This window comes from Aythya fuligula, chromosome 13, assembly GCF_009819795.1.
Source record: "Aythya fuligula isolate bAytFul2 chromosome 13, bAytFul2.pri, whole genome shotgun sequence".
In the NCBI taxonomy this organism is placed as follows: domain Eukaryota; kingdom Metazoa; phylum Chordata; class Aves; order Anseriformes; family Anatidae; genus Aythya; species Aythya fuligula.
The window spans coordinates 20,602,662-20,621,277 of NC_045571.1; the positions used below are offsets into that span (position 1 = coordinate 20,602,662).

General features: G+C 50.1%; 1 protein-coding gene across 1 annotated transcript in view; it reads left to right on the forward strand.

Annotated features, from left to right (window-relative positions):
* Positions 1–18,616, forward strand: part of OPHN1 (oligophrenin 1) — a 57,801-nt gene that overhangs the window by 22,820 nt on the left and 16,365 nt on the right. Inside the window, exons 4-14 of the mRNA XM_032196277.1 lie at positions 60–131; positions 6,790–6,891; positions 7,859–7,969; positions 8,468–8,572; positions 9,625–9,754; positions 11,483–11,583; positions 13,026–13,117; positions 13,251–13,329; positions 14,649–14,682; positions 16,290–16,352; positions 17,058–17,132. Of these exons, the coding sequence (XP_032052168.1) occupies positions 60–131; positions 6,790–6,891; positions 7,859–7,969; positions 8,468–8,572; positions 9,625–9,754; positions 11,483–11,583; positions 13,026–13,117; positions 13,251–13,329; positions 14,649–14,682; positions 16,290–16,352; positions 17,058–17,132 (964 nt within the window). The remainder of the gene's footprint in view (positions 1–59; positions 132–6,789; positions 6,892–7,858; positions 7,970–8,467; positions 8,573–9,624; positions 9,755–11,482; positions 11,584–13,025; positions 13,118–13,250; positions 13,330–14,648; positions 14,683–16,289; positions 16,353–17,057; positions 17,133–18,616) is intronic.

An 18,616-nucleotide genomic window follows, 5' to 3' on the forward strand; every position in this document is an offset into this window, starting at 1 on the left:
CTGTTTAGGAGAAAATGAAACTGTGTCCTGTAATTAAAGTGTTTTTCTCCACACTTTAGGTACAAAATGCTAGTGATTTGCTGATCAAACCCTTGGAAAATTTTCGGAAGGAGCAAATAGGGTTCACCAAGGTAAGACTTATTTATTTCTTTTAAATTTGAACAGATTTGTTTTCTACTGCTGTGTTATTCCTTTTTCCTCCCGGCTTTTATTGTTTTAAAATTGTTGTACTACATGTGGGCTTCGTGCTTTCAGAAACTTCCCTCACGCTGGAGTTCAGCTGCTGGAGCGAGTGTCTGCGCTGTGACTTTTAGTCTGATTTTTCAATCATAAGAGGCTCCAAAACCTTTTCCTGAATTCTTTGGGTTCTCGTCTGGCCTAATACCAGCCCTGTCTCCGTTCCAAGCGAGGAATGCTTGTTTCAAAGAGTGATCAAGAGATACTCCCTGCTTCTTTCTCTTTTCTCCCCTTTGTTCGTTTAACGCCACTGAGAGTAAAATACTTCCCCTGCTAAGTGTGCGTTAGAGCCGGGGCTGGGAGGGAGCGCAGCAGAGGCCAGCAATCAGAGCTTGATTATAGTCACAGGGCTTTTGTTAGGAAATATTTAAATAAAGCATCTAATGAGTCTTTCAGATGGATCAAACTTTTAAAGAAACAAACTCTGAAAAGCAAAGTCTGCACATGTTGAGCAGAAAAGATTATTTTTCCCTTGTCTGCTATCAAGAAGCCCAGGTTCCACGTTACTCGGCGGCAGCTTGAGATGGGGCTGGCTGCGAACCAGCTCAGAAATGGAGATGTTTTGGAGAACACTTGGGGCTTGGATTCTGCCCAGCCCATCTGGAGCCTTTGACGTTTTATAAATACAGGATTTAAGAAACGATACTTGATCGCCATCCTGCCCTTCAGCCCCCCCCCCCCGTACAGCAGTGTTTGTACAACGCAGCCCTGAGAAGCGGCAGCAGGGTGAGCGTGGGGGGCTCACGCGGTGCTGCGGGCACCTCGCGGGCGTCTGCGGTGCCCAGGCACGGCCGTGGCGGTGCTGAGAAGCCTCCCCCCTGGTCTCTGCGGTACCGCAGAACCAGCAAGCGTTTAGGGAAGCGTCACGGGGAAGGATTCACAGGGACAAGGTCAAGCTTTTCTTCCCCTTCTAGTTTATGGAACACTTAAATCAAGAGGGCAGCAGCCTGCGAATGTTAGGATGAGTGTTAAAATGCCTCTTAGGCTCTTTCTTCTTGAGCCAGCCCTCGGTGTGCAAGGTCCTCCGAGAGCTGTCCTGGGGCGGTGTGTCCACCCCAGCGCTCCTGGCAGGGCAAGGGGGGCCGGGCAGGCGCAGCGCACACCGCAGATGCGGCGGGGGAGCTCGTGCCCTCTGGTTCGTTCCCCATATTTTGGCAGAGGCGCCTTCTGTGAGATGTTTTCTGTTCTCCGTGCAAGATGCTGAGGCCAGATAGGAAGAGTGTCTGAATTGGGTCTTTGTGATGACTCTGGGTGGAGAGAAGCCAGACGGTCTAAGACATCTGAGCCTGCATTAACCCATTTTCCGGGGCTGAGCGGCGTCTCTGCCAGATGCTGTGCTCAGCTCTGCTCGGGGCGGCTCTCCGGGCTCTCCCCGGGACCTCCTTCCCCAGCCGTCCTCTGCTGGCCCCAGGCCGTGGGATTGTCGCTCCTGTGACTCGGTGGTAAATGTTTGTGCACAGAAACATCACAAATAAAAACAGAGCATCCAGGATGCCCTGAGCTGACACGGTTTTCAGCCCGGGCCCTGGAACCTTGTTCTGCTCAAAATGAACCAACAGCTGGGGAACAGCATGAATAAAACGACGTGAATGGTATCGGAGGGGCACAGGCTTCAGCTGAAGGAGAGCGAGCATGGGATGGCTTGTGGTTTTATTTCATGTTAGGTCATGTTCATGGAGGGCAGACTCCGTGCTCAGCCCAATTTTTGGGCTTGGTGGATTTTGTATCCTGCCACAGGCCAGTTCCCCTTCAGCAGGAGCTCTGTGTGTCGCAGGTATGCCGGGCAAAGCAGCGATGCTTGAAAATGAGAAGAGTTGGATGTGTGGCCGTGGTAGCTGGGATGGTGGAGCTCTTACCTAGAGATGTGCTGTATCGAGAGAGGTGCTCGCAGCAAATGGGAAGGGGAAGCAGGAAGGTCTGCCTGGTTATGGCCCAAAGCCAGAAGCCCAAAGTGAGCACGATGTTACTCGGGGTGTGTTCTCCTCGACCTGCAGCCCTGTGCTTCAGCCCTGTGTGCATTGCAGCAGAGGCCGAGCATCGCCCACTGCCAGGGCACCGGGGCAGCACCGCAGGCGTCCTCGTGCGGGGCCACGGCCCCCTCCCTGCCCCTCCCCGCTCCCTGCCCCTCGTGGCGTTGCTGCTGGCGTGCTGTGGGCAGGCTGGCTTCTGGGGGGGGGTGCGTTTGTTAACAGCATCGCTGCCGTCGTTTAATTCAGGAGGGTTTGACTAGAAAAAGTTCCGTTCCAATTCCACTTGGTAGGAAGGAGACAGCTTTTTATTTACTTATTTATTTATTTATGAAGTCTGAGGGGGAAAAGCTTGCTTGGACTCATTCTGAGCTGCTGGGGAGATGTTTACTACGCTTGTATGCTAAATAAACGTAGTGTTTGTCAGGAAGTTTTCATATAGGAGATACCAAGTGTTTCTAGGGACGTGTTAATTCTGTTATTAATATTTTATTAATAATTTTAAAACAAAGGTAGGATAGCAACTTCTGTTTGCTTTCATCTTACTGGAGGTGAGGTCTAAGGAGCCTCTGAAAGAATGATGTGGGTAAGGAAAAAAAGGCCAGGTTACACCGGGTGTGTTTTTATAGAAATGTTCTTCCTATAGCCCTCAACAGCATTTTACTATTTAGAAATCATATATGTATATATATATTTATATTAACTGCTGAGGCATCATAAAAACTAGTTGAAAACTCGGGCATGGGGTATTTTTTGCACTATGAACACACTTCTCTTTTTTGTTTCTCTCCTCTGCTCTCGACCAGCTGAGTGCTTGAAGCAGCAGCCGGGCACGCAGCCTGGCCCGAGCCCTCAGTTCCTCTGCGATTCCAGGCAGCAGCAGCTTGTGATTTCCCCAAACTCATCTGCAGTTTGAATTCATTCGCTGTCTTCTTTACCTAGCGCTCACGAACACATCACCGTTCCTGGTCGCTGCCGGGTGTCCGTGTGGGGAGCAGTAGCTCGGCTGTGATTTCAGCAGGATTATTGTCATCACAGAAGAGGAGCGGAGCGGGGCAGGAGATGCAGCAGCAGCAGATGCACTCAGTGTCTGCAGGATTTTGGCAGTCAGAGTTTTTACAGGCTCTGCTCAGAGCCACCTCTTGCTTTGCTCTGCGGGGGCGAGGGGGAGCCCAGCAGCACCCCGTGTGTCCTCCTGCCGTGCTCCTTCACCCTCCGAGTCCCTGCAGCCACGTTCGGGGTGCGGCTCCTGGCAGGCACCGTGCGGCTCCTTTAGGTGCCTTTGGTTTGGTTTCAGACAAACAGCCGTGTGAGCTGGGTCCTTGCTTGCTGCTCACCCTGCCAGGAGGGGAATCTCCGAGGATCCCAATTAGCAAGTAACTGGTTAAAGGCGAGCTCTGGCAGGTCCGTTTGTCCTTCTCACCATCCCCCAGCTCTCGCTCAGGCTGGAACTGAGCCCCCTGCAGAGGCAGCGCCCAGCACACACACAGCACTCCGGAGCACAGCTGGGTGCAGCAGCTCCAGCTGCTCGGTTCTGACTGCACCAGCATCTGCAGCGGCTCAGAGAGCAAAGCTGTCTCCGAGCACCTTCCTTTGCTGATCGTGTGCTGGCTGTGTTGGGCTGCGATCGCCTGGGTATCTTTGGGAGAGCAAATAAAAGATGGGTGGCTGCTTGGACTTGCACACTGGCAAATCTGAGTGGGAAGGTAATGCCTCCCTTTGCTGAATATTCATGATGAACTAATTTATGCTCATAGTTCCAGATTGTGCTTCAGTCTGGGTGTTGTTTTTTTCTGTTGTGTTCCTTTTTTTTTTTTTTTTTTTTTTTTGCATGCTCTGTTCAGCAGCCAACAAGCTCTTAGAAACCTTGGCTTGAAAATCAGGAGGGATTTGTAGTACATCCTTCTGCTTTTCAGTTATATGTTAATTAGCAAGAGTGCAAAATGCCTGGCAGACCTCCATTTGCATGCCCCAAATCCCGTTTCTCACTGCTCTGCTCTCCACATGGCCACAGCTGTGTGCGGGCAGCCCAGGCTCCTGCTCCCTGAGCCCGGGGACGAGCGCGGGGCTCCCGGCTGGGTGCAGGCACTGCCGGAGGGGGAGGCTCCTCCTGAAGGGGCTGCTGCTGCAGGAAAGCTCTTCCATTGCTCCCCCAGACCTCCTTGGCACGCCACATCCACGGGGTGGCTGCTGGGGCTTGGTGTTTTACACCCACTCCTGGCATCGCCATCCTCCGTCGGTGCCACGTGCTGGCAGCAGAGGGTGCGAGCTGCGGCGCTGTAACGCTGCTCTGGCCATCACGGGCTCTCGGGGCAGCTCTGCTTTGATGCCCTTCTGTGGCACGTGCCACCAACACCGCGGGGCTTGGGGCTGCTTGTTACAAAACTGGAGCTGAGCTTAGGTTCCTGTTTTCATTGAGCCTGCCGTGTGATGGCAGACCATTCAGGAGTGTGACTACACCAAGGGTGATTTCTGCTTCATGAGGGCTTTGTTTCTCTGGATTTGGATTTACTCTCCCCGGCGTTAGTCGCGAGGGCGTTGCTTTGTTTTGACAGTTCTTCCTGGCATCAGCTCTTCAGCTGCAGCACTTCTTACGTTAGGTTTCACCCCTGGAGGACTCTCTCCTCTGGATTTCATGGCTGGACCTCTTTATTCGGAGGCCTAAATTTGCAAACGTGGAGCTGCAGTATCCCTGAAACGCACAGGGTGGTACCAGAAGATGCCCATTGTCCTCTTCAGGGGTTTTGTCACTGCAAGATGCCTGCTGTACTCCAGGCAGTTAAAAATAAGCAGGAATATTTGAGCTGTTCCTCTGCAGGTGTTACTGCATCTTGCTGTAGTGTTAGGATAACGTGGGGAGCTGCGTGCTGCCCACCACCATATACAAGCTTCATACACTCCAGTGAACAACCCTCAAGTGCCTCCTAGTGTGTGCCCACGTGAAAGTAACATTTCTGCTTCCACAGGGAGTACAACAGCAGCCACTGTGAGCAAAGGGCTAAGAAGAAGACAGGCCAGGGCTAACCATGCTGAGCCAAAGCACGAGTGTGGGAGCCCCCCCGTGTCCCACGGTGTGTGACATCCTACTAGACTGAATAATCCATGCAAGTGGAACAGGGAAGCAAAACTTCACAAAGGAGAACTGACTGAAAAAAAAAAAAAAAAAAAGAAAAAAAAAAAGAAAAAGAACTTAATTTAAGAACCACAGCCTCAAACTTTGTAATCATTGTTGAATTCATTAGCAAAATATCTAGTATTTAATAGTTTGCCAGACTCCATCTGGTCTGTTTCTTGGTGGTATTGGTGTGTGTTAGCTGAAATGTTGCAAGAGAACAGCATTTCAGGGCTTCTGGGAATTAATTGTTGGAAGATACCACTAATTGCACAGTAGGCTGGGGTGTCCTAACTCTGCTTTCCACTTTCTTGAGCTTTCAAAACCTGCCCAGGGGGTTTGGGCGTTCGTTGCACACCCCGTAGACACTAGTGCTCATCTGCTCGGACCTGGCACCGGGGCTGCTGGCTGGAATGCCTTTATTTTGCAGAGTAACTCCCCCTCAGCAATCACTGACAGCTCACCATCTTATATCAGGTTTCGTTAACTTGGCTCCTACTGGTGGTTGGTTCTTGATTGCCGTACTGCACCGTGCTTTCACAGCCGCTGTAAGGCATAAGCCAGCGGCGCATCCTCAGCTCAGCTCTTCTCTGGGGTTCGTTCTCAGATTTCTCTTCTTGTTCATGTCCTGGACATTCACCCCTTCGGATTTGTCAGCGTAAGCAAACCTTTGTGTTACACTGATTCCTTCACAGAGCCTTTCTTAACAAATCAGCCCACACCTCATGTGTGCCTGTGTTTGGGATGTTTGGGATGTAAATGAGGTCAATCAGAACCAGACCAGCTGTAGGAAGCCTCCAAGATGTGAAGTCGTCACTGTTTATTGCTGTGTTTGATCAACCACTCTGCTGGGCTGTGTGCAAACTGGGCACTGCACAGTCAGAGTTGTGTAAGTTTTGACTGCAGGGTTTCTGTTCTCTGTTTCTGCCACTGCTATTGAAGAGATGATGGCTCCCCTCCCACGTATCACCCTCCAGTCTTCTGCTTTCATTTTCATACATTTTGGAAACACATGATAAAAACTTAAAAAACAGAGAATTGCCAGACTCCTAATAAATCTTTTCTTATCCTGGACATGTTTTTGGCATTAAAGTACTTACCCAGTTAATGCTGAACTATGTGAACATCGTTTAAGGAATGGCGATACGTTTTTGATGCGTCAGTGTATCTCACGTTTACTGGACACTGAAGAGATCGAGCAGGGGAACAGAACCTCTTCTGTGGGGCTTCTGCTACGGTGCTGACATGAGAAAATATTTAGAATGCCAGAGCTTGCTCTCGAAGCATATCTAAATCCAGTGTGAGGAACTACCTGGTGAAAGCAGAGCGAAGGAAAAGTGGCCTCCTGTTCTAATGGGACCACCAGAATTTTTCCATGGGAATGCTGAGTTGCAGAACAGATTTTGGCGTTGTTGCATGTTCTTATCTGAAAGACGCCAGTAACCGGTTTTGCTTCAACTCTTGCATCTACAGGAAAGGAAGAAGAAGTTTGAGAAGGATGGTGAGAAGTTTTATTCCATGCTGGATCGCCACTTGCATTTGTCTTCTAAGAAGAAGGAGTCCCAGTTACAGGAGGTGTGCATGGGGTTTTCCTCAGAGTCGAGTCCAGAAGCAACACCACCACCTGCTCTAGATTTTAAAATGTGGGGGGAAATAATCTCTTTTGTAACCAGTTGAACATACATGTAAGCATAAATCTACCTAGAGCTTGTTCAGATGGGTAGGAGCAGGGCTGTGGACGTGGTACTTCAGATCAGAGTGCTGAGCAGCAGCAGTGCCTTTCTGCATCACCTTCACTTGTCCTCCCCCTCAGAGTACAGGGCAGTGAACTCACCTGGTTAAAACTAACTAGCTTTTATTTTTGCCAGTTTCCTGTCTAGCTCCTGGTGATTGCAGGGGCAGCTGTGGCAGCCGGGCCGTGGTGGCAGTGGCAGCAGGCAGAGGAGGGATGGTGCCCATTCGAGCTGCTCTTGCTGCCACGTATTTGCAGCAAGAAAGGAAAGCCCCAGCCCACGTCAGAGCAGTCAGATCAAATCAGATCTGCCAGATCAAGTTGCAGACACCTCTGCAAGGCAAAATTTGTGTAAGGTGTGGTAATGCGACATGCCACCTTGTCCTGCCTCGTGCTGCAGCTCTGGAAATGCTGGTTCCAGGTCACAGCAGGAGTCAGGAGGGAGGATGGGGACACTGACATCCTTAGCAGCGCAGGGCTGTGGGTGGAGGAGGAGCCACGTGTTCGGAGTTATTCGTGTTAGAATAACAAATATGCTTAAGGAAGGCTTCGTCCCTGCAGAGTGCTGTGAGGTTCTGGACCTGTAACGGGCAGGGAGCTCGAAAAGGGTAGACCTGAGAACAGTGTCCAGTGGTTGAGTCTTCTGGTTCTGTGCAAAGTGATCAAAACCTGGGCTGGATGCATTTAGCAGGCTTTTCCTTAAGCAAGGCCAGGACTATTTCTGGGCTGAGAGACAAATGCTAGTCAGATACTATCAAGCTGGATGTTACTTTTTTTTTCTTTTTCTCACCTAACCCTTTTTTCCTTCAGGCTGACCTTCAGGTTGACAAAGAGAGGCATAATTTCTTTGAGTCATCCCTCGAGTATGTGTACCAGATCCAGGAGGTACAAGAAAGCAAGAAATTCAGTATTGTTGAACCGGTAGGAGCTTCCTTTTCTTTCAGCCCTTACTGCGTGATGCTCGGATATGCTGACTTGCTGGCTTGCAGGAAGGGATGAGCTACCAGGCTGAATTCAGTCCTGGGGATTCTGGTGGTGGAGCAGGAGTTAACCTGCACACCTGGCTCGCTGCCGCTCCGCACCTTTAGCGGTGTTTGCTGGAGCACCACGAAGCCGCTGGGCACGGCCGCCCGTGGGATCTCACGGCTCTCCTGGACGAGCTGTCCGCAGCCTGCCTCTGCTTCCGCAGCAGCGTCTTGCCTTTGGGGTTGTGTTTTACCAAGACAGTGTATCTGTGGGAGGCAGGCCTGGGCGTTAGAGACGCCGTGGTCAGTAACTCACGTTAAGACTTGCAGCATTCCAAAATCGTAGGAAAAACGTATTTGTATATATAATTTCTGAAACCCTGCTTCCTGCTTATCTTTCCTGTGATTAGAAACTTAGAAGGAGTTTGGTCTGTGTCCTTTCTCTCCTTTGCAGGTGCTGGCTTTTCTCCACAGCCTCTTCACTTACAACAACCTGACAGTTGAGCTCACGCAGGATTTCCTCCCTTACAAGCAGCAGCTTCAGCTCAGCCTGCAGAATGTACGTTCCCGTCCAGCTGAAATATTTTTTTACATGTGACCTCTATTCTCATTTATATTTTAAATCCTCTAGTAGAAAGGCTTTTCCATGCAAAACAGACTGTCCATGTTTGCATTGTGGGAGGTGCAGAGAGAGTTATTTCCTCCTTAGTTCACACACCTTTCTTTCTCTCCTGCACACAAGCGTCTGCTGGTATGATCACGGTGTTTTCAGAAATCACAGATTCTGTCCAGAAGAGGCTGTTAAAATTGTGTCATTTAACCATGTGCATAAACCTGAGAATTTCTTCCAATTTCACGAGGTTGAAATTGTACATGACTTCTAAAAAAGCCTGCAACCTTCATGTTTGTGGTGTCAGCTTACTAAATGCTTTGGTAAGCTCCTCCTCTGACTGAGTATACTCACAGGGTATACTCACAGGGTGTTCTCACTGTGTCCTGTTTGTTTTATCCCCGGTCTTTCATGGCTGGCCCTCATTCCAGTGCAACAATAGCCATAAGTCTATGCCAGGACAAGTTTACTGCTGGCTCGTTAATTGGTGTGAGTGGTGTTCCGTAAAAACGCCTTGAGTTTGTACCCTGCACTGACACAACTCTTTAAAAACAATTCCATGCCAAGCAGGGTAGCATGGTCTTTTGAGGAAAAACAGCCTATGTTTGTAGGAGAATGTAGCTGTTACCTAAATAAGAGTGCAAAGAGGAGTTCAGGTGCTTCCTTCTCTTCCACCTAGCCTTAAAAAGTGCTAAGGTTCTTTTCTTGTAAGAACAAAAGTGTCCTCCCAGTCATGACTCTTCATCACCATTTCCATGTTCGGTATGTTAAACCTTGTCTCTTCAACCGTCTTTAAAAGCCCAGTGTTCTTATGGCTTTCACTTTCTTAGCTTTTTGTTTTGAGTTTTCATTTGAATTTGTGGAGTGGCTTTCATATTTTGTGCACTGGAGACATTTCTGCCAGAGCACCTGAAGTCTGAGGCTGAAATGTTGATCATTGATACCTGAGGCTTGCTCTCTGCTCTTGTTCAGATGTGCCTCTTTTTATTTTCCCCCAACAGACAAGGAATCACTTTTCCAGCACACGGGAGGAGCTGGAAGACCTCAAGAAAAGGATGAAGGAAGCCCCCCTAACCTGCAAACTACCTGGGCAGCCGACCATCGAGGGCTACCTGTACACTCAGGAGAAATGTAATGCTTTTTATCTGCACTGAACATGTTACAGAGTGCGTCAGCCTGGGCTGCGTGGCTTGGAGCCCTGCTGGCAGGCTGTGCTCAGCTCCCAGCCCGTGGTGGTTGGGCAGCACAGGCCACGGGATGGCTGTGGCTGTGTCACACAGATGCCACCAGCCCAGTGCCTCCCAGTGCCCAGCGGTGGCTCAGGACCTAGCAGCAGCGTTAATGGCAGTGCAGCTTTCTCAGTGGTAGCACAAAGCTTTCTCCGGGCTACTCCAGCCGTGTAAGCAAGGAGCTAATTGCCCTGTGCGTGAATTAGGTGAGATTTATTACTTCATGTCAATGGAGCTCTGGCAGATTGCACCTTGGCTGCCTTCTGTGAGAATGAATGTGCTGTTCTGCCCAGCTTCCTTCTCACTGATAAGCGAGTTATTTTTAGCCCACATCAGCATGTGCGGTTCCTGAGTGGTTACAGGACTGGTATTTGTACTGCACTTCTTGCTTCTTCCCATTCTGGGAGTTCCCTTCAGGACAATGTGCTGGATGCTGAATTTTTGCTGTTTGTTTTCCTGTACCAGCTCACTTCAGGTGAAATGCACGCTCGTGAAGCAAGTCAGCACTCCTGGTGCTGGTTTCGCAGAGGGCTGTGGGCTTCAGTCCCCACCTTCTCTCCAGATGTCCTCTCTCCCAGCTCCCAACACTGGTATTTGAGTGTGTCCAACTAAATCAGTTTCTGCGTTAGAAAGATGCCATGTCCTGTACTGCGTGCCTTTTACCTAGTGGCTCAGACAGGCAACGTCTCTGAGCGCCTGTGAGCAGAGCTGAAGTGTTCACCAGTGCTGCAGGCTGACCTGCTGGCAGCAGCAGTTGTCATTCCGTGCTGAACTCAGTCAGACTCAGTGTCTTACAAATACTTATTGGTCATGCAAGCATGAGCACTCGAGGGACAGAAGCCTGCATACAGAGCTGTGGCCTCTGAGTCTACAGCTACCTTATTTTGTAAGCAGTTATTTTTTTGGGTTATATTTACAAATGTATTTATATGTGTGTTTATCCTGTGTTCAAGAGGAAACACATACACAGTAATTTTAGACCACAAACAAATTTTGCACATTCCTGCATCCCAATGAGTATTTGCTGCCTTTATTTATTTTTCCCGTACAAGTGGAGTATGAAAAGAAAAACTTCAACTTAAAAGTGAAATTGCAAAAGATGTATCAATTCAAGTATTTCATATAATGGGGTTCAGGTAAGACAACAAAGAAAAGTGGCAGCAAGTCCTAGTGTGAAGGAAATAGGAACTGAAGGTGTTTTAAAGGTGCCATTGTCTTCACTGCCAACTTTTTGTTGACAGACAAAAATAGTGGTCCTCCATGTGAAGCAAGCATTTGAGACACGTAGGATCCTGCTCGTGTAGGTCTTGGCTGGACTGTGCCGCACCAGTCTGGCTTGCAGCCAGAGCCCCACAAACCTCCTTTCACCAGCAGCTTTCCGGAGGGCACTGCAGGCAGCAGCCCCGTGCTCCTTCTCCTCCGTCCCGCTCCCCCCAGCACGGAGCTGATGGGGAAGGGGGCGTCCCCACGTGCCCCTGGGGGTGCTCCCGCTCGCTCCTGTCCCTCCTGGGGCTGGGACCCCACACGGGTCGCACTGTCCCTTCCCCAGGGAGGCACAGGGAGGTGCCGGCCAGCTGCTGGTCAGACTCGAGCACTGCTGCTGACTCCTGCTTCCCGTGTGTTTCTGCAGGGGCGCTGGGCATCTCCTGGGTGAAGTACTACTGCCAATACGAAAAGGAGGCAAAAACCTTAAGGATGACCCCCATGGACCAGAAGCCTGGAGCTAAGCAAGTGAGTGAGTTCCCTGGAGGGATATCTGCAGACTTGTGAAGTTTTTCCTTCAGTTGATCTGTTCTGTCTCTTTCTGAAACCACATCCAGAGCAGAGCAGCCCTGTTGCAGGAAGGGTGACTGGGGGACCTGATACAAAATACTTAGTTTTTCATCCATGTGCCTGGGAGTTCCCTGCAGTTCCTCCGTGTGCTAGGGAAGGGGCAGGATACAGGCTTGGATGAGACCATGGCTCAGAGCATACAAACGGAGTCCAGCTGAGTCCACCCGCCCACCTCTGCCATGGAACAGCGTCCCCCGGGGACCTGCAAGTCAGGCGTGCTGTTCTCCAGTTTCTGATCTCATGCTCTGTGTTCTTTGGCAGCCCTCTGCACAGCGCAGCAGTAAAATAAAATGTGTTTTTTGGAAGCCCTTGGCAGAGGGCAAAGAAATGTCCAAAATATTGACTGAAGAGATCTATCATCATCTGTGCTGTAAACATGTTTATTAAAGCCTTTTAGTGCAGGTAGGGGCCCGTCAAAATTTAGATCAGCACCTTCCCAAACTCTTGCAGTCTGGTAATTTGCACCTTCAGGGCATAGCTGGCCACACAACTTCAAATGCCCAATGACAAAGAGTGCTCTGAAACAAACAAACCAACAAAAAACAACAGCAAGCACGCACAGCTCAGCCAGGAGTTCATCAGCACCGTGCGTAAACCCAACGCAGCCCTGGGGCAGGCCGCCGTGCCGTGCTGCTGGCGTGCCCTGGGCCTGCAGGATCCGCCTTGCCCAGAGGTCCCGTGGGCTCCAGCGGCGTGGAGTTCCCACAGAGCTCCTGCAGGGTCCTGGAGGTCTCATGAGCATGCCATAAACTGCCCACTGCTTGCCCCTGCTGTAAATAAGAGGGCTGTTAAAGCACAGCGCCAAGGCCCAGCCCTTTCATCTGAGCACGTCTACACTAGACTTGGTCAGTGAGCGTTTTTTTTATGTGGTATTTTGTGTAAAGCTGTTTGGGCTGTGAATACTGTGGATAATTGATAGCCCTCCTTAATCCCAATAAAAACTAGGATCCAACGCAGTCAGACAATAGACATGCTCTGAAAGGACAAGTGAGTCCTTCATAAGGCTTGTTTGAAGCAAGGTTTATGCCCCGCGGAAGCATAATGCTTGTTACTGAGATACTTAGCACTCGTCTGCAGGAAAATCCCATGAAATCGAGAACATTTTGTTACTGTAGAGGGGAAACCTGGTTTACAGAGCCTGTGATCGTGATCTTAGCTGCAGCTTTGTGGAGTGGTGGGAAGGGCCATCTGTGCTCATGGCACCGGAGCCGTCTGGTGCAGCCCTGCCGTGTGTCTCGATGGGCAGCAGCATGCTAGGCTGCAGGCTGAAGGGGCTGAGAAACCTTAAATCTTCTCCCACGTTTCTTTCCTCTAAACTTGGTTTTAATTTTCTTTCCTAGAGCACCTTAGATCTGACACTGAAGTCCTGTGTAAGGAGAAAGACGGACTCCATAGACAAAAGGTTTTGTTTCGACATTGAAACTAATGAGAGGTGAGATGCTTAGTATTAAAATGGCCTCCAGAAAGATAAACCCTGCAAAAATGGATGAAATCGATCTCTGCTGTTTATTAAAAAATAACTTTTGCTTTGTTTTCCTGTCTGCCCCCGGGCAAACTCTGCCTAGGTCAGGGACCATCACGCTGCAAGCGCTCTCGGAAGCTAATCGAAGGCTGTGGATGGAAGCCATGGACGGAAAAGAGCCAGTAAGTAGTCAAGGAGCGTTACGTAGCTGTGGATTTGCTGTCAGGCAGTGTCCTCTGCTGGTGGGTCTTGAGGAGGATCAATAAAGCAACCTATGGAAAGCTCGTTTTTACAGGGATCGCTTGGCTGCTGTTGCTTTTGTGTAACTGAGGGCATTGGTTCAGCTACTACACGTCTGTAATTGGATTTCGTGCTATTTGTTCTCCACAGCTTGCAGCGGGGAGGCTGGCTTTCCCCCCTTTAAGCTTTGGTACATTTTTCTACTTATCTGTAACTGCCAGAGTTCCTAAAAATGGCCTTACAGAGTTTGAAAGAATCGATATTTCAGTTAAAACTCCCTCTTAGATCTGCATGGCAGCATTTTTTTGTTTATACCTGCTCTGAGCAGTGTTTGTAAAGTCTGCTGCGAGCAGCCACCCTGCGCAAGTGCTCGCCAGTGCTCCTGTGGCTGTTGTTATTTCCTTCCTTTAACGTGAGCAAAGCACAGATTCCTACATTTTACAGAATTTCCTGTAAACAGACAGCGTGATGGGCAGTATGGGAAGACACATTTCCTGGTTTCCCCTCGCCTTGTGAGAGCAGCCTTCCCCAAAGTGCTCCTGGTGAGAGCGTTGGCAGTGGCTGCACTCGCTGACTTGCTGCTGGGTGGAGTAGCTCAGGGCTCACAATGCTGATGTACTGCGGAGACGTGGGGGCAGAGAGATGGAACATGGGTACCTTCAACAACACCTTTTTTCCCTGCTGATCTAAAGAGAGAACAGTTTGGAATAATAGGGAGGGTCAATGTGCTCACAGCAGACAGCCATTCGCTTATGGCAGGTGCTTGCTCAGTTTCCATGATGTGTTACTACCTATAAAAGATCCTTGATTTTCCATCAAGAATGGCACCTACTGTTTATTCTTCATTAAAAAAAAAAAAAGTGTTTTGTGTGGGGTAAAGAAGGAATGTCTTTGACATTTTAAGTATATTTTTTTATAAAGAAGAAAAAAAAAGGAAAAAAAGAAAAAACCTGTGTGCTAGACTGTCCAGCTGTCATTTTTACAGGGTACCTAAAGGACAAATGAAAGTCCTTATTCAGTTTTTGGGAGACCCCTTTCATAGAAACAGTTGCTCCAGTGAAATTTAGGAAGTCTGCAAGCTTGTTTATTGTATAGATAACGGTAGCTGGCTTAACTATGAAATTACTTTGTTTGGGACGTTGTCTTGCTCTTTGTGATTGGCTTTGGATGATTTATGGGGTGCTGCGTTTTCCTTTGAAAAGTGTCAAGTCACGTTGCATTATGTTTTTGTTTCTTCCTCCACCCCCTCCCCTTTTTTCAGATCTACCACAGTCCCATCACGAAGCAGGAGGAAAGTGAGTCATTTCTGTTTCTGTGCCTCTGATGTGCGGATGGCCTGCGGCCGGGCAGAGCATTTCATTGCAGATACACTCATCTTGCGTTTCTGCAGACTGGCTGTGTAATGTGCAGGACAGCAGTGTAACTTCTTTCCTTTCTATCAGGGTGCCTGATACCAAAGCTAGATAAGAGTGAGCTGCCACTGATAAAAGTGACTGATTGCAATGTGCAGATTTGATATAGTGAGAGCCAGAGGTAGAGTCCAATTTGCATCTCTCCACCCCAGAGTAATAGAGAAGGTCTGTGAGAGAAGTTGAGGATGTTTCACATCACAAAGGTTCCAGCAGGCGATCAGAGGCAGCATGGGGTTGGTTCCTGGAGCTCCCCACCACACAGGCGGCGTGGCTGGATGCAAATGTGGTGCAAATGTGTCTGCTTCTTCCAGGGAAAAGCTGTTTTCTTTAAAGCATGCAAGCAAACATGCACCAAGTATTGGCTTTTCTACAGGAGATTTTAAATAAATCTCACTGTGTATTAACAGAAAAAATACATATATATATTTAAAATATATTATATTTAAAATTATATTATATTTAAGTCTAAATATAAGGAATGTTTTACACTCACTTCCAGATGCTAACTCAAAGTCAGTATTTTCAGCCAAAATTTAGTTTGAAACCCAGCTAAAGTCGTATGGATTTTTGGACTATAAAAATTTGAATGTGGAGTTTTCAACTAAAATTCCAAATTCTAGAAGGCTTTTCCCAGCCAGCTGGATTACACAAATAAGTCTTTCAAGGAAGTTTGTCTCCCAGTCTCCTCTGTAAATTAAACAAAATGGAGAGCTCTCTCCCGCTTGGTGTCTGCAACAAGTCTGTATTTAGCACAGTCGTTTAGGGGAGGTTCGGTATAAATGTTTGCCCTGAGCAGAAAGGTGTTTCACAGCACAACTTGGGCAATCCTTCCAGATGTCCTGGAAAATTAGCAGAAGCAGTAAGTTGAAATACGTCTATAAAAAGTGGTAACTTTCTGCCTCCTTCACGATGCCTGTAAGATAGGCATAAACAGTGTCTGTGGTTAATCAGCTGGAACAAAAACCTGTGTTCTTCTTTACTCAGGCAGCAGGTAAAGCTCTGCGGTTTTTATTTATTTTTTTGTTTGTTTTTTTTTAATTTAATCAAGTAGATAAGTAGAAATTACGTGATCCTATGATGTGGAAGAGATTTAACTGCAGATTTTGCAGTGCTCTGGAAATGATTAATCAAGTCATTATCAGACACAAATTCACATGTGGCAGGACTCTGATTCACACTTCTTTTATTAAAGACAGAAAGGGGGCAGGGGGAGACGCTGCAGCTCAACATAAATTCAAAAAAACTCGAGAGCATATGAAACTAATAATTCCTCGCTGAGATGCAAAGAACGCCTGTGTTTCCGTAGAGGCACGTACGCGGTGCAGCTGGAGCCAGCAGCGCGATGCACGCGTGGGGCCGGCCGCGTGCTCGGGCTCTGCGGTGCCGGAGCGCTGCGTGGCGGCTGCGCCTGGCCCCTGCCCAGCAGTTTTCCACAAGTGACCAGGTGCCGGTGCCCCGGCAGCTAACACTGCTTCCCTTGTTTGAAACAGTGGAGTTGAACGAGGTCGGCTTCAAGTTTGTGCGGAAGTGCATCAACGCGGTAGAAACGAAAGGTAAGGTGCCCGCAGCGCAGCCGGGGGTGGCAGCCCTCCTGGCGTGTCCTCGTTCCCGTCACCCTGGTGTGTGCCGTTATCCACAGCATAGCGGTGTTAGCAAACAGGCAGTCCTGTTTAATTGACTAGAGAACATGTGTTAAAAGAGCAGAAATAAGGCGTTATTTGGAGTATTGTCGTACCAAGTTCCAGGTGGGACTGAATTTTCGCCTTTGTGGTGTTTTCATTCCCCAGTTTCTCTGGCTCAGAGGAAGCTGCCCACCAGGCTGCAGGCAAACAGCTGTGGAAGCGCTCTGTGTGCGGGGTTAGAGGCAGGGTTTAGCTGCAGTAAGGTATCGCTCGGGCCCATTAGGCAGAAGGGCAGGACAGAAGCGGGGCAGGGGACTACACCTCCCCGTATGGGCTCTCACCAAACCCGCAGCCTGTCCGAGCAGGACAAATTGCTCCCTAACGCCCGAGTCTCCGGGCTGCACGGGGAGGTGGCGGTGCTGGCGTGTCCAAGCCCTGGGGGATGCAGCCAGCCCTGTCCTGGTCCCAGGGGCTGGGAGAGGAGCAGAGTGGGGGTACCGACCCCACGGGGCTGGGCAGTGCGGGGTGCCGGGACGGGGTGGCTGTGCAGCTCTCCAGCAGGCTGTCGCTCCACCAGATGGTGCTTTGGGACAGCCCTCTGCCAGGACGGCTCTAACACTGCTCTGTTGTGCTTAGGGATCTCCACAGAGGGCGTCTACCGAACGGTTGGCAGCAACATTCAGGTGCAGAAGTTGCTGAATGCCTTTTTTGGTAAGAACGAATTATTCCGTGCGGTTAGACCGTTATAGTTTTATATTGTTTGAGAAGGGTAAAGAGGATCGGCTTTCAAAACGAGATGAGTCTGCGGCACACCCTTCCCTGCTTTTCTGAGCTTTTTTCTGCCTCCCACCCTGTCCTCTCTCCCTTCCCACCGCCTTTGCTGCTGGTTCAACTCGTATTTCAGGCTGTGGGAGCAGCGGGGAGCCGAAGGCAGGCGGTGACCCCGGAGCTGTGGGGACGAGCCTTCTCCCACCCTGTGCTAAAAATACTCTGGCATTTTGGCGTCACGTGCCGGGGTGTGCTCCGCTGCGGCCCCGGGAGCGGGACGAGGGCCAGCAGGGATGAGCCCTCGCTGCTGCTCCGCGCCTCCACGTGGCGCAGGCTGGCCAGCATCACCCCGCAGCCAAGCAGCAGCAGCATTTGGGGCCCACCTGGCCGTCCTGGCTCCGTTTCCTTTGTGAAAGCCAATGCCCCAGTCCTTATTTAGGCAGTGGGGATGAGAACAGGGCGGAAGGTTAGCCCGCGTTAATTAGCAGCATGGTCCCAAGGATCTTGGTGTTCAGACAGCACTGCTGCCAGGGGACGTGCCCAGCCAGCACCGTGCCTCGGGAGCTGCTTGTCTGCATAGGTGCCAGCGGTGCCAGCCCTGCAGCAGCCCAGGAGGGGGAACCTGGGGTCCCTTTCCCTCACCCCACGGTGGTGGGGACACGTACCACGTACCGTACCTTAGCAGCGAGGCCATTCACCTGGGTTAGGGTTTTTGCTCAGAAGGGCTGAAATCATGCTTCATAAAGGTCAGATTAAGCCAGTGAGAGCTTTTGCAACATCCTAAGCAGACAGGCAGTTGTGAAGGCTTTCTGAGGACTGGAGGTGGCAGACGTGTGACAGAACCAGCGCTTCCATCTCCTCGCAGCATCCACGACGCCAGCCTGAGCCCGGCAGCAGCAGGCAGAGCCCCAGGTGCGTGTCCCACGGGGCCTGCCACGGCCCGAGCCCAGCCTGCGTGCGGCAGGCATACCTGCTGCAGGAGGGAATGGTTCTTCCCACAGACCAGTCGGTGTACGTGCTGCTGTGGCAAGCCTTTCTGCACTGAGTCCTGCGCTTCATACAAGCACGTTGGGTACTGGGCACTCCTTATGCAAGAAGTGGGAACAGCACAGGGCTCAGCAGTGTCCTTCCGTGCCAGGACATTCCCAGACAGGGACGCAGCCGAAGCCATTGCTCCTGTCCCTGCAGGGTGAGGGCAGGTGGCCACACCGCCGTGCGGGCCCCAGGGTCTCGGGCACCCACAGCCAAGCCCCTGTGGCCGGCTGCTGGAGGGGGCTAGAGCAAAAAGTACATTTACATTGGTATCTGCATGCCTCGGGCATGCGCCAGCTTCCTTCAGCTCCCTGTGCGGACATCTGATGTCAATGTAGTACTCCAAGGCTGTTCCTGCTCTTACTATTGTTGCTGTTCATTAAATGGGCTGGTTT